Source organism: Vombatus ursinus, unplaced genomic scaffold, assembly GCF_900497805.2.
Source record: "Vombatus ursinus unplaced genomic scaffold, bare-nosed wombat genome assembly UNPS02014778.1, whole genome shotgun sequence".
Lineage (NCBI taxonomy): Eukaryota > Metazoa > Chordata > Mammalia > Diprotodontia > Vombatidae > Vombatus > Vombatus ursinus.
Genome location: NW_020954556.1, coordinates 57,383,182 through 57,397,963, shown reverse-complemented (window position 1 = coordinate 57,397,963; position 14,782 = coordinate 57,383,182). Strand labels below are relative to the sequence as shown.

General features: G+C 40.9%; 1 protein-coding gene across 2 annotated transcripts; it reads right to left on the bottom strand.

The window, feature by feature from the left end:
- Positions 1 to 7,370: 7,370 nt before the first annotated feature.
- SRSF7 (serine and arginine rich splicing factor 7) lies at positions 7,371 to 13,937 on the bottom strand. Of its 2 annotated transcripts, none has more exons than XM_027865435.1 (8): positions 13,795 to 13,937; positions 12,514 to 12,694; positions 12,229 to 12,405; positions 11,266 to 11,340; positions 11,062 to 11,160; positions 9,419 to 9,469; positions 8,731 to 8,766; positions 7,371 to 7,698 (listed from the first exon to the last, which is right to left on the bottom strand). In XM_027865435.1, exons 1-8 carry the CDS (start codon positions 13,820 to 13,822, stop codon positions 7,644 to 7,646), a joined length of 702 nt encoding a protein of 233 aa, XP_027721236.1. In that variant the 5' UTR covers positions 13,823 to 13,937; the 3' UTR covers positions 7,371 to 7,643. The 2 variants fall into 2 exon arrangements, with proteins under 2 accessions (XP_027721236.1, XP_027721235.1); XM_027865434.1 differs by having other exon boundaries at positions 11,053 to 11,160; positions 13,795 to 13,936.
- Positions 13,938 to 14,782: the final 845 nt, after the last annotated feature.

The window sequence follows — 14,782 nt, the reverse complement described above, 5'->3', positions numbered from 1 at the left end:
CAAATCCGGCTTCAGACACATAACACTCACTAGCTGTGTGACTCTGGGCAAGTCACTTAACCCCAATTACCTCACCAAAAAAAAAAAAAATAGAATTCTGATCAATGCAATGATCAGCCATAATTCCAGAGGACTGATGATTTAATGTAGAATGCTGCCTAACTTCCTCACTATGAAGTGGACCAAATTATGCAGAGTGGGAAGCACATTTTTGGACATGGCCAATGTGGAGATTTGTTTTGCTTAACTGTGACTATTTGTTGCAGGGATTTTGTTTTTGTTTGTTTTGTTTTGTTTTGTTTTTTAGATGGATGAGGAGAGAGGAGGAGAGAAGATGCTTGCTAATAGAAATCAATATATATACATATATATATGTATATATATTCTTTTTTTTAAAAAAAGCTTCAATCAGCCTCAAGAAGGCCCTCAACAACAACGAATGGGTTACAGCAGAAATGACAACATTCGCCCTACATGACAGTTACTATAGCAGTAAAAATCTATACTCAGTTCCTACATCCAGGTTCATCAATCATCTATTAATTCCCATAGGGATGCATGCACTCAAATGGCATAGCATGGGTAAAGCTCTTTGCAAACTTTAAAGCATCATGTAAATGCTACATATTATCATTAATTACTAGCCTCAATTATAGAAGCTACAGGAAGATAACAGACATCAAATATAAAAATTGTATAACTGAGCAATCACAAGTATTCAGTACTACATAATGTCAGATGCTGGGGTTACGTACAAAACATATTCCGTTACTAGGGCACCATCTAGCAATATATGTAATTTTGTCAGCTGGCATCTCAGATTTCTCTTGATGTAGCCTTAGTTTACATTAGTTTCTTTGATTGCCTGATCACATAGTTGTCATATTGAGGCCTTAGTGAAACCTGAGATTTCAATGAGGCAGCATGGAGTAATGAAAAAGTATGCTCAGAACTTCAAAAGAAAAAAAACCCCAACATAATTCCATTTTTTAGTTAGTTGGCCCTGATTTCTTTGAGAACAGTGCCCCCTCCTGGTAGTAATATGCACAAAATGCTATTTCTTTTCTTCTGATGGAAAAAGTTAGCCCTTCCACATCGTGGGGGTTAGGGGCACGACGCCCCAACAATCTGGAAAATCTGTGTAAAATTGTTTGGCTTTCCCTTCATACCAGAGAAGAAGTCTGAGTTTTTTCTTTTTCTTTTATGGAGTGTTTATAGTACCTTATTGTAAAATTTGGGTTGATACTACACAATACTATACACATATTTTATGCATTTCTGAATTTCTAAACTTTTTCTGTGTCGTCTGTTGGCCTTTGAGTGTTGTCTGTGGCTTCCACAAAGCTCCTCCCCTCCAAATTCCCACTTAATTTGTTATGCTGATCCGTGATATATCGAAACCGAAATGGGGAAGGTCCCAATATGGAAGCGATAACTGTCTATGTGTATATTCCAACTTAAGATACAATCATTCACTTCAGAGCCAGAAAAATTTTCTATGTTCCTCCCTTAATTTCCTAAGGAGCTTTATCCTTTTTTTTTTTTTTTCATGAGGCAATCAGAGTTAAGTGACCTGCCCAGGGTCGCATAGCTAGTAAGTGTCTGAGACAAGATCTGAATTCAGGTCCTCCCGACTCCAGGATCAGTGCTCTATTTATTATGCCACCTAGCTGTCCCATTACCCTTCTCAATAATAGGGGTTTTTTTTTTGTTGTTGTTTTCGGAGTGGAGAGGAGTGCAATTCAATGACCTAGTAGTTCGTGCTTGTGAATGTTGGTATTGAGAAGTTTGAGATCCTTTGTCAGGGCCTGCTTCCTCTACTCCCCTCATTTAGATCTCAGAATTTCTTTGGTTCTTCTCCACTATACCTCTTTTCCCATCCAAGCTCAATTCCATTTTCCAGGACCTTGCTACATTGATCATGCTTTCTTCTTGCAATGTCTTCATTCATTCATCTTTCCCTCTCTACTGCCTCCTTCCTCTCCAACAAACATACTTTAGGTGACATGCATCTGACTGGCCTGTCGTCTGGTAGTTGAGGTTCAATATTGAAAGATGAGACATGAATAGACATTCAATAGTAAACACAGGGAGACATACATAGCCATAGGAGGAGAAGGTTATTCCACAGAGATAGGCATTGAGGACACACCAAGCAGAGTGAAGATTCCTTGCCTGAGATGCCCGTAGAGAGCACTGGGCTGCTAGGTGGACCAGCAAATAGAGTTCTGAGCCTGGGGTTAGGAAGACCTGGGTGCAAATCTGAGCTCAGACTACTAGCTGTGAGTCCTCAGGCAAGTTACTTAACTTCTGTTTGCCTCAGTTTCTTCTGGTGATAATAAATACCGCCTACCTCCCAGGGTTGTTATGATCAAGTGAGATATTTGTGGAGTGCTTAGATTATATTTATAGATTATATAATTAACTATAGATTAATAACAGATATAATTCTAGCCCAATTCCCCTTCTTGCAATACCCACCTTGGATCTTGGATCCTTCCTGCCTCTACACTCCCAGCTAGGTGCTGGAGGTGATGGGCATGGCCCTCCTCCTGCTCTGTACAAAAATGGACCAGATTCCAGGTCATGCCACCCATGAACCATGTCTGTATTCACAAAGCCCCTTCTCTAGCAATCACCTCCTCTCCCCTCCCCATTACAAATACTTCAATGGACCTATGATCTCACTATTGTGGATTTTTTTATAAATCACAACCCTGTAATTTCTCCATATTCTGCAAGATTTTCAATTACATCTTTCCATAAATTCTCCCTAACTCACTGGCAGACTTTGTCTAGGTCAGTATTTAAACTTTTTTGATCACAGACATCTTCAATAAAAAATTTTGAGCATGTACCTACAATAGGTAAATATTTATGCATTAAATGCATTACTTTTGTACTAATATATTACAAAACTTACACAAAAATTATTTTAGAAGAAATAATATTTTAATAATTTAAAATATGAAATAATATCTGATCCTAGAGTCAAAAAGGGATCCCCTGGAGTTCATCATGTAGGGGATCAAGATGGTCTGACCTGCACTTTAGCAATATCAACTTGGCAGCTGTGTAAAGGATTAGAGTGAGGGGAGATTAGAGTCAGGAAGACTTGAATTGTCTTGGGGCAGCTACGTGGTGCACTGGATAGAGCACCGGCCTTGGAGTCAGGAGGACCTGACTTCAGATCTGGCCTCAGACCAAACACTTGACACTTACCAGCTCTGTGACCCTGGGCAAGTCACTTAACCCTAATTGCCTAAAAAAAAAAAAAAGACTCCGATTGTCTTTGCAATAGTCCAGATGAGAGTTGATAAGGGACTGGATGAAGGTGGCAGTTGTGTGACTAGAGAGAAAGGGATGGCTTTGAGAGATGTTGTAGAGGTAGATTAGACAAAACCTGGCAATCAGTTGGACATATGGGATGGGATAAACCAAGGTGACCAAAAAGATGGAGGCATTCTTATCAGAAATAGGAAAGTTTGAAAGAGGGGGAGAGAGATAACCTAAGGAGAAGGGGATTTTCATAGGGGTCATGCTCTTTTAACTAGCTACTCTGCCTGTTTGCACAGAGCCCACAGCCTGGCCACAGCCAAAATCGATCTGGAGGCAAGATGTGAATATACCAGTGACAAGGAGAATTCATGGCCAGATGGCAATCGACTTATAAGCATTTTGAAAGGCTTATCAGCAGAAGGGAAAAGGTTGGAAACTCATGTAGCCACGGGAGTCCAGAATCAGGAAGGGGTAAAATGTAGGAGTGTTGAGCGATAATAGCTGGAGATAAGCCCTGAGATTGGCTCCAACAGGGAGGGTGGATGGAATCTTTCCACTCTTTGATTTTCCCTCGGGGTCATACATGTAAAATATCCCCTACCCCTTAAAGTTATGCTTGGTTTATTCAAGCGCACCTACTTTGAAGGCTACTGGTCTTCTGATATTTCATGGATGCTATGGCAATATTGGGATTTCCTATTGGTTACTTCTCCCTTTTCTACATGAGAAGTCTCTCTTATACTACCCACCCACCCCATTCCACAAAAACAAACCAAAAAACCATTTCCTTGCCCCTAGTATATCTGTTCAAGCTCTCGTTTCTTTTTTCTGTTCCTTCACTGCTAAACTTCTAAAAAGAATATATTAATACTGACTCCTCTTTGCTGCCTTTGCTTCCTCACCTTCCATTAATTTTTTTTTTTTGCCCCCTTGTAATCTTGCTTCTTCCCCTATTACTTTACTGAAAGTCCTCTTTACAAGGTCACTACCAAGTTCATTGGCAAATTCAATGGCCTTTTCTTAGCCCTTGTGCTGCTTAACCTTTCTGTAAAGTTGAAAGTTGACCATCCCTTCTCTCATTCTTTACATGCACTCCTCCCTTTCCATTATTTTTACCATTATCAAAGAGGAAAGGAACAAAGCTCCTACTAAGTGCCAAACTCTCATCAAATATTTCATTTGATCTCATTTATCACTCTCTGGTGCTCTCTTGCCCTGAATGATATTTGTCTTCTTTTCTAGGCTTGTTCTTCTTCCTCTTCTCTTTACACCAGACATGCACAACTTGGCAGTAGTAGGGGCCAAAATTAAAATAGGATAAACTTCTTTGGGTTGCCCATAGGTCAGCCTAGAGACAGACTGATGATAGTTGGTTGCTGCTGGTCATGTGACAAGACAGGAGAGAGTGTGGCAGTGGTAACATTTTTTGCAGGCCGCCCAAAATCCTTTGGCAGGTCACAGCCCATGGGCTGTACGTCGTGCAGGCCTACTTTACACTACCCTTTGATGATCCGATTCACTTTTATGGCTTCAATTATCCTCTCCATTCAGATGACCCCCAACTCTCTATCTCCACTCCTAAACTCTTCCTAACAGGTCTTTTTTCCTGTTTATTGAGTAACTCCATTTGGACCCTACTGATCTTTCAAACTCACAAAAACAGAATTAATTCTCTTCCAAAACCTGCCTTTTGTGTTGATCCCCTTCTTTCTGTCAATGGCACTACCTGGTCACTCAGGTTCAACTCTTCCCTCTCCCTCCCTCCTCCAAATCTCATTATTTCAACCTCTGAAATACTTGTATCCATCCCAATTTCCACTCCCACTGTCATTAGGCCTTAGCAGTGTTTGCTTTTTTTTCTAAGTGTAAATGATTGTTGTTTGTGAATTTGATCACTTGCTTTCTGTTTAAGAAAAATCACAAGGACCTTTAAAAAGGGGGGTGGAGCTAATTTACCCTCAAATTGGGAAAAAAAGTTAACAACAAACAACTTTGGATAGAGGGTCAAATGGAGTTGAGATGGCACTCTGGCTCAGTTCAGAAAGATTTGATTTGGCTGGCATTAACAGTTTGAGCTGTGGCAGGATAATAAATACCTGCTTTGCTGACAGTTGGGCCTAGAGTCAGAAAGGACCCGAGTTCAAATCTGGCCTTGACTAGCTGTGTGACCTGTAGCAAGTCACTTTACCTGTTTGCCTCAGTCTCATCTGTGAAATGGGAGTAACAGCATGTACCTCCAAGTTTTTAAGGATAAAACAGGTGATTTGCAAAGTGTATAGCACAGTGCCTGGCACATAGCAAGCGTATAATAAATGCTATTATCTTTAAAAAAAAATTTGATTGCTTCATACACACCCCCCACCCACCCTGACAAAATGTGGCAATTCAGGGCACAGCTTTGGAAAGCTTGAAGCATAGCTGGCAGGAGCTTAAAATATGTTCAACCAAATCTATAAGGCAACGACATGATAAATATTTCCACCACCTCCCTTCCAGTTCTGTGGCCATACCCCAAGTAGAATTCTATTCACCATTTGGAAACAACAGTACTTAACTAACACTCTTCATCCCCACATCAGAGAAACACCACCTAAAAAAATTAGTCAAGTCCCATGGACTAATTTTCATAGCTGGGTGGTTTCCAAATAAATTCCATCATTAAAAATTCATAAAGAACACAGTACTAATTTGCTTTTTTAATCTCTGCAGATTTATTGTAAAGTAAATTTGCCTTAATATAGTACAGAACAGTTAAAGCTGATAAAATGCAACAGATAAACCTGTACACCGTAGGTGGTTTCTATACCAAATCATACTGCTCATTCAATATTCAAATCCCTTAACAAAAAGGTTTCTTCAAATAACCTTAGCATATAAAAAAAATGGCTCTTAGGTATGTCAAAGCATTCAAAAATTACCAAATAAACTCATTTGTGGCCAATTACTATTACTACCTGATATATTTAAACTTATGGCAGAAGTCAGTACCAGGTGCACTGGCAAAACATGGCCCTTGAAAGTTAAGCTTTTTGCACGAAAGCTAGGCTAACTGGCAAACAAATATCTTTCAATAGATCATTTGTGCCTTTTGGTGAAATGATATTGTAATACTACTATTCTAAAGTATGGGGACCGTTATTAGTCTTCATTAAAAATTTAAGTTCATCAAGAGATGAGGCAAACCAAGAGCTAACAATGTAAATGTACTGTTGGCGTACAAACCACATTTTAGTTTGTTTTATAAATCAACAAATTTAAATACTCTGCACCAGCCTGGCAAAATCTGCCCTGTCTGTTGGGGGATCAAGTGGGATGAAGTTTCGGCAGAATTTTAAAGACATGGAAGATGTAAAACGTGCTTAGGCTGGGAAAATAATTTTGCAAAAAAAAAAAAAATAAAATTTTTTTACATTTATCTTTCTCCTCAATCCAAGCAATTCTTTAAAAAAGAAAAAAAAACAACATGCACTCATTTTTGGCATCTTCAAACAATTTAACTTAATACTAAAATGTATATATTACTAAAAACAATTGCACAGTAGTGAGCAATATATTCCCGAATGCTGACTTTTTCAACACTCATTAGTACTTGTCTGATGACAACTTGCCTATAATGCTCTTATTGCATTATTTTTAGCTACGACACAACAGCTGTCCAAAAGTAAAATTTGTGCTATTATATATTACTTGTCATGGACCCTTCAGCACTTCCCAAAACTTACTTCAAGCTCTGTCCAATTGTCATGCCAATTTAATGAATTATGGTCCCTTGGTGATGGTAATTTCATAGGGCATTTGAGTCTGCCACAAATAACAGGCAGTTATTAAAAAGAAAAAATGAGGTTAACTCTCTAAAACATAACTACTTCCAAATTTATCTACTATCAAAAAGTAGGTTTTTTTTCAATGCCCCAAATAACAGTTAAGAAACTATCCAAACATATGAAAGATTTCATGAGTGCATTCAACTTGACTACTTTTTATCACCTTCTAGCCACATCCAGATACTGACCCTGAACAGGCCTAACAAGCTCTCTATGCTTGAGACTTGCCCAAGCCAAATTTTAACAGTAGTGACCACAAATCAGAAGTCTAGTTAGAAACACATTTTTATTCTTAAATGTGCCAATAAAAAAAAATTCCATTTTCAGATCATAAGATGTTAATACATACAACAAAAAAAAAATTTACACTACTCTACTGATGTAAATTTACAGAGCTCTTAAAATATCCAGATCCATTCTGATTATTAGATGGTTCAAATAGCCTTCTAGGTTACACTTACATTGAACAGACATCACAAAATCCCTTATAATAATGTAAACAAAATAACTTTCTTCCTAAAAGGTTAAATTTTTTTCATTTCAGTCCATTCTTTCAGGACTTGCACTCCTACGAGGACTTCCAGAAGGTGAACGGCTAAAATAAAGAAAGAGATTAATTATTGAGGTTATCAAGACAAAAATCAAACAAAATACTCTATATGCCCTCCCAATCCCTGACTTCTTTTAAGCTAAAAATTAGTCCAATTAAGTCTACTGCCTCCTGTGCCATGTACAAAAGCTATATATGGTTAAAAAATGAAAATCGAGAAATGTTAAGATAATATAAACTTAAAAAAAATACAAAGCAGTAAGTACTAAGATTAGCAACTTATTACTCATCTTGCCAAATTACAGTATTGATTGCTAGGTCACCCCAGTCTCATGAATGACCTATATAAATTCTATTAGCAGCAGGTGGCTAGAGTCCTATTTATGCACGTAACTCTTATGTTTTTATAAATTTAAATTTGCTAAAGCAACTGTATTATTTTGTCCACTAATTAAGGTTTTTTCTTTCTTAATCAATCTTTCTTTTATATGATTATTAGTTCTGACTACTTACCAGATACTATAAAAGTATGATGGTAGTCAGAAGCTTGACTTAGACTAAACTACATATCCCATTCCATCAAAATTTACTTACGTGTTGTATTCAAAACTTGCCTGTATGTACATCTAGATCTTAATTAATACAAGTATAATGAATCCCCTGAAGTGGTCCCATGCATTCAATCAAATCTGCACTACCTAAAGTTATTAATTATGCAAAACGCAATAAATAAATTTATATTCACTGATTCCAGTCCAATGGAAATATACAGCGTGAATTCAAATACCAGGACCATTTCAGAGGATTCATTATTTGCACTAATCAAGACCTAGCTATAAATCATTTCAAAGACTTTTGAGTACAATTTTAAATAAAATCTGTACTGGATCTAGGACTATATATAGGTGTGTGTACACACACACACACACACACACACACACAGTATTATAGCACCAATTTTCCAAAGAGCTCACTGCATAGCATATGAAGAAAAGCCTCTTAAAGAACACTTAAAACAACAACTCTAATATGGCAAATATTATCAGCCATAGTTTGAAAAAGAAAAATTCAACTTACCTTCTCTTTGGAGATGGTGATCTGGACTTTGATCGGCTGTCAAAACATATGAAATTTTATTAAAAAAAGGGTACTTACTAGTCCTTTTCTAATAGCATACCATGCAATGTACAACAAAATGTGACCCATTAAGGGACTAAGTCCATCATGGTATATACGAGACTCGGGAAATTGAAAGCCATGAGTTCAAGAAATCAGAGCCCAGATATATATTCAAGTTAACCCATGACTAAAAATAAAACCTGACATTCTACATCATCAAACTAATCATTAGAAATGATAGCTAAGACTTTATTCTGCTAACCTATAACATTTTCAATTGATTTTTGCACCCAACAAGAACAAATATGTCCTCAACATGACAGCTTAGTTCAACTACAACTTCTAAAGATGATTTATGATTTAGAATACAGAATTCAAAATAATCTCTTTGAATAAAATAATTAAAAAAGGATTCAGACCCAAGAGAAACCATGAATCCTTTTTAAGCAGTGGCATACCAATTCTGTCAATATCCTTCAAATCTAGAGTAATTCCATTCAAACATTTGGTAAAGTACCAAATGTCAGATTTTCTATTTAACTCCTGGGTCTTCCAAGTATGTTAAGTTTCATGAATTTCATTCAAAGCACTTTGAGCTCTTTGGAGCTTGGAGTTATTAAAAACAACGTATTAAAATTTATCCTACCTGCTTCTTGGTCTTGAAAGAGACCTGGATCTGGATCTTGAGCGTGATGATCTTGGTGGAGTGGGGAAAAAAAATGAAATAAGGTTAACAAGATAATATGTTTCAAATCTTCCAAATAGGGATAAGCCAGATGGACAGTAGGTGTTAACACAAATCTACAAGTAGGTCCCCTCAACCAAGACCAGTTGTTTAAGACTTGAAATGACTAGAGTACCTGAACAATGCACTACTGAGAAAGCCATATTGAGGAAAACCAGGGATTTCATCCTTGGCTAAATGGTCAGTTTATACACTTTATAGAATGAACATAAATTATCAGATTTCCACCATCAGCTTAATAGTTTAAAAACAGATCAAGACTCATGTATGAATAAACTGGCCTAGTAACAAGACCAAGGAAATTTTTCTAAGTAGGCAAAGAATGATCATATATCAACCTCCAAAGATTAGCATATCTATCAATATTTCTAGTTTTCTTTCTTATACGTTCAATGCCTAATAAATTGTCAAAAATATTTCTGCTATGCTAAGGTTCACTGACTAGGGGAAACATAGCATATCTTTGTTTCATCTTCCTCAAACTGAGTTTGTCTTTCCAACAAAAATTTGGAGCTCAAAGGAGACTTTATAAATTTTATAGGAGACCTGCCCAAGGTCTGAAGATATTAAACAGTAGAGTTAAGCCTCCAAAGGTCACATGACTCTTAAAACCCCAAACACTCCAAAATACGTCGCTCACACTGCCTCCACAGATTTCTCAGTCTTTTCTTCCAAGGCATGCTTCTACAAAATTCCCACCATTAACAAGACTTTGTGTAACTTAAGCTTCATGCCCCTTTCTCTTCAGGGTTGTCCACTGAAGAGTAAGCTGTACAACACAGCTTAGCCAAAGCTGCCCAGGGGCAGAAAAGTATATGGTACCTCTTTGCTGTGGGCATGATCCTAATGACCTTTTCAACTAAGAAGTATCCATGGGGAGAGGAAAACTGAAACTAAATATAAAGCTCAGCAAGAAAGTGTGTTCATCATGGAGAACTGACCATGAACCTTTGGGTTCAGAGCATGGGCTATGAGGACCACTTTCTTTGGCAGAATTTCATCCTTTTGGAATTCTCTGACAATGATATCACAAACACAGTTCTCCTTTATAAAGCACTCTAAGTTTAATCACTAATGTGAAAATGTTTACTAGAAATATATACATATAGTCTACATCAGATTGCAGGCCGTCTTGGGGATGCAAGAGGGGAGAAGAAAAAATTTTACAACTCAAAAGCTTATAGAAGTGATTGTTGATAAATTAAAAAAAAAAAAAAAGAGTACTCTAAGTTTAGTATTGAGGGGGAAATCAGATTTCCCCAGTAAGGAACAGAGTGAAGACAGTATAGAGTACACTGGGGAAAAAAATAACAAAACACTGGATTTTGAATCAGAGAACGTGGAATTCCATTCCTGGCTCTGCTGCAAGGCCTGGATGATCCTTTAGGATTTGAAGTTCTGATTCTACATTTATGATCCTACAACTAACTCACTTTCCTTCCTATTTTTTAAATCAAGATCAAGCAAGATGGGACCATTTAAATTCCCAAAGGACACAGTTTTTATCTAGTTAAACATAAGAAAATTCAACATACTGGAAATACCTCGATCTTTTTAAAGAACCAGATCGAGATCGGATTGAAGCAGACCTAGATCTACGAAGAGATGCAGATCTTGACCTTCGAGGAGATGCAGATCTTGACCTGCAAAAGAGGAGGAAATTTTCATAAGTCAAAGTCAACCACTGCAAGAAATAAATATCGTTTTCATAATGAAACATTTTTTGAAAAACAGAAACAAGAGCCTACCTCCTCCCACGGCTTCTGCTCCGTGAGCGAGAATATCTCCTTCCTCTGGACCTTGAGTGAGATCGAGATCGTGACCTATTTTCAAGTTAGAGAAAACAAGTGTTAGATTTAAAAATTCCATTTTTTACTACTGTTTGTGTACCTCTGCTGAAATCAAATTTCAGACAACTATTTAAAACAGTGTCTGTCAGTTGGAAATAAACTCAGGGCCTATTAATTGTCGAGTATTTTTTTTTTTACTACCTAGAAAAGATTTGTTAAAAGCTGAATTACATTTCAGAATTACATAATATAAAACACTATAATGTGTATTTAAAATAAACCTTGCAAGTTTGCAGGTCGACCCTCTTTGGCCCAAGGTCTAGCAGATCTAGACGATCTAGAAGTATCTATAGCCGATCGCTGCATCTAGAAGTTTTCTTCAATCTAACGACGATCAAACTGACAGCCAAATGAGCCAGGTGAGGCTTGATTGACGCAAGAAGATTTTTCTAGGTGGGAATGTGGTCAATCTGGTGTTCCTCTTTCTAAACCGGAGGGGGGCCCCAATTGAAAGCCAAATTTACTGTTACGGCGATCACCGTCTCAAATTTTCTGCCCTTTAAAGAATAAAGTGAAGCTAGGTGTAGATGGCTCGAGGGGATCTGGCCTCTTATGCTGATCACCTCAAGGTCTAGGAGGATCTTAATTGTCGGATTTGCAAGGCGCCTCAGCATGATATCTTAAGGCTCGTGACATTCTGAATCAAGGCGACTGACTCAAACGAAGAAACCTGAAAGGTTTTGACCAGGTTGATTATTAATATATTAACATTTTTTAAAATTAAACACAAACTGTAAAATACACCTGACAATTAACACATAAAAAGTTTATAGAAAAAAATAGTATTTTCTTCTTTGCTAACAAAAGAATTACATGATTAACCATTATATACCAACCGCTCCTTTTTTTCCAAATAAATACCTGCTTCTCCTTCGACGGCTGTAGCGATGACAATCATAAGCATAATGACCTTTCTCCCCACACTCATAACATCTATCATTAGGATCAAATGGGCGACGAGCAGGTGGTCTATCATATCTGGATCTTCGGGGCATTCCTGTTGACAATTCGACTCTTACCCGAGAGCCACAAATCACCCTGCAAAATCGGATAAATGCATACTATATTAAAAATATAAGTACATCCTAATGTATTTGTTCTCCAGACTACTATGATGACTCTGAGACACTAAAGTTTCATACGTACTTTCCATCTAGTCCTCGAACTGCATCTTCTGCATCTCTTGGATCTTCAAATTCCACAAATGCAAATCCTGGAGGATTTCTGGCAATCCATACAGTTCTTAAGGGCCCATAGTAACTAAATGCTCTTTCTAATTCTCCTTTGCCGGCACCAGTTCCCAGGTTGCCAACGTATACTTTGGTCTCTGTTAGAAGAAACAAAAAAGAAGATTCCACATGAGGTATTCTTCATTAGGAAGAATACCTCAATCCAATTTAAAGTTGATCCACACCATGATGGCAAAGGTGATATAAGCATGGTTCCAACATGACAAAACAGATTTCGAATTTTTAAAAGTTATTTGTACAGCATTTTAGCTTTTTTCTTTTTTTAAACTCTATTGCTTCAAGTGTGTCAATACTTTCTTTTGTCCTTTCTGGCAACTCAATTAAGCGTGGTTATTACTTCCCAGAAACCACATTCGGCGAGCTCCAGCACAAAGATAGGGAGGAGCCCCCAGTTCCCGGAGCTCCACCCACCTTCAGCCCAAAGAAGGGGAATGGAAGCTTTAACCCACCCTCGGTGGGGGGGTAAGGGGGCAAGGGCCCAAGGGCCGGAGCCGGCTCCGGGGCGGCAGAGGCCCGAGGCAGGGCCCGGAGCCACCTCTGGGCCCAGGGCCCGCCTGCCGCGGCAGGCACCCTTCCAGATCGAGGCCACAAACAAGCTTTGGGGGAGAGGCGGCCTCCGGGCCGGGATCGCAGGGGACTTCCCTAACTCCCACACCGCAATTCCTGGTAGCGGCTGCAGCTGCAGTCAACATGCACCGCTGGCTCGCCGCAGGCCCCAACGCGGTCTGGGGCGCGGGGGGCTGCAAGCAGGGCAGCTTGGGGGGAGGGGAGGGGTGAAGGCCCCAGGTCCTGCGCCACGGCGACGGGCAACGTGCGCAAAATGGCAGCCACCTTCTCCCGCCGCCAACGGCGCGAAAGCGGGGGGAGCGGCCAGGAAAAGGTCAGCAAGGTCTGCTGCAGCGGCCCGCCCCACCGTCGCGGAACGCGGGAGCCCCTCGAATCCCCTCCCACATGAAGAGGGCCGCGCGGAGATGTTTTCCTTCGACGGCTCCCCTTCCCCGACCCCTCCCCCCACCCCCCCACTATGGCTCCGTGTGGCGCCAAGACGAGGTCCGCCATTACGCACGAGGAACAACCGTCTCCCAACAGCCGCCAACCTGAGCCCGCCTCGGGTCCCACTGCCTGGCCCGTGATGCGTCCCATCCCCCGTCCCTCGCTTCCCTCTCCGGCCTCCTACCTCCTCCGTACCGCCCGTAGCGCGACATGGTGTCCGGCCTTCGTGCTCGCTGCACGTCGCAATGACCTGGTCTGTGTCAAGATACTGACAACCTCCACTCGGCGGTCCGCGCAACTCCCGGGTCGAGAATGCTTGGGCTTGAATTTATATACCAGGGCCCCTCCTCCTCGGCCGTACGCATGCGTCATTTCGTCATCACGCGCCACACAAAGGCGCGAGGCGGAAACGGTAAAGAAGCGATACGGAAGGAGCTCGAACGCCGTGGGGGCGGGGATCCCAGGCAGCGGAGGGATTCGTTGTCATGGGAACGCTGGGCTCACCCGCGCTCGCCCCGCCTCAAGCTTGAGCTTTCCTCGCCCTTTCCTGGCCAACCCTCCTCCCGCCTTCCTCCTCTCCCTTCCTTTCCCTCCCTTCCCCCCCCTCCTTCCTCTCCTCCCCTCCAGGTCAGGGCCTCTTGGGCTGTGGTCATGTCTCCCGCGCAGCTGGAGCGCCCCAACATATGGCAGTAACACGCAGCTGCTGAGGCTTCTTCCGCCGCTGTGCTGGGATCGGCCCGATGCCGGCCTCCGAAGAGGTCATCGACCAATCGCTGAGTCGGGAGCCTGACCCAGGGTGAGGAGGAGACGCCCCCCCAAACCCCGCCCTCCCGAGTCCCCGCAGCCCGGAGGAGGGGGCCCGGAACGAGAGCAGTGACCCCCGGCCCCTTCCTTCCGCGGGCCGGGGAGGCCGGGCAGAATCTCGGAGCTGGAGGGCCTCGCAAGGGCCTTGAGCCTGAACCTGCACCAGAACCTCCCCTCCCCCAGCCTTGAAGAAGGCGCTCCAGGGAGGAGTGGGGCACCCGCCACCTCCAGAGGCAGCCCCGTGGGTCAGACTTAGATGGATGCCAAATCTCTTCCAAATTTTAAACTCTGCGTTTCTATTTTTGGATGGCCTTGTTAGGGAGCTTTTCTTTACATCGACCCCTGCACCCATTCATTGCACCTGTTCC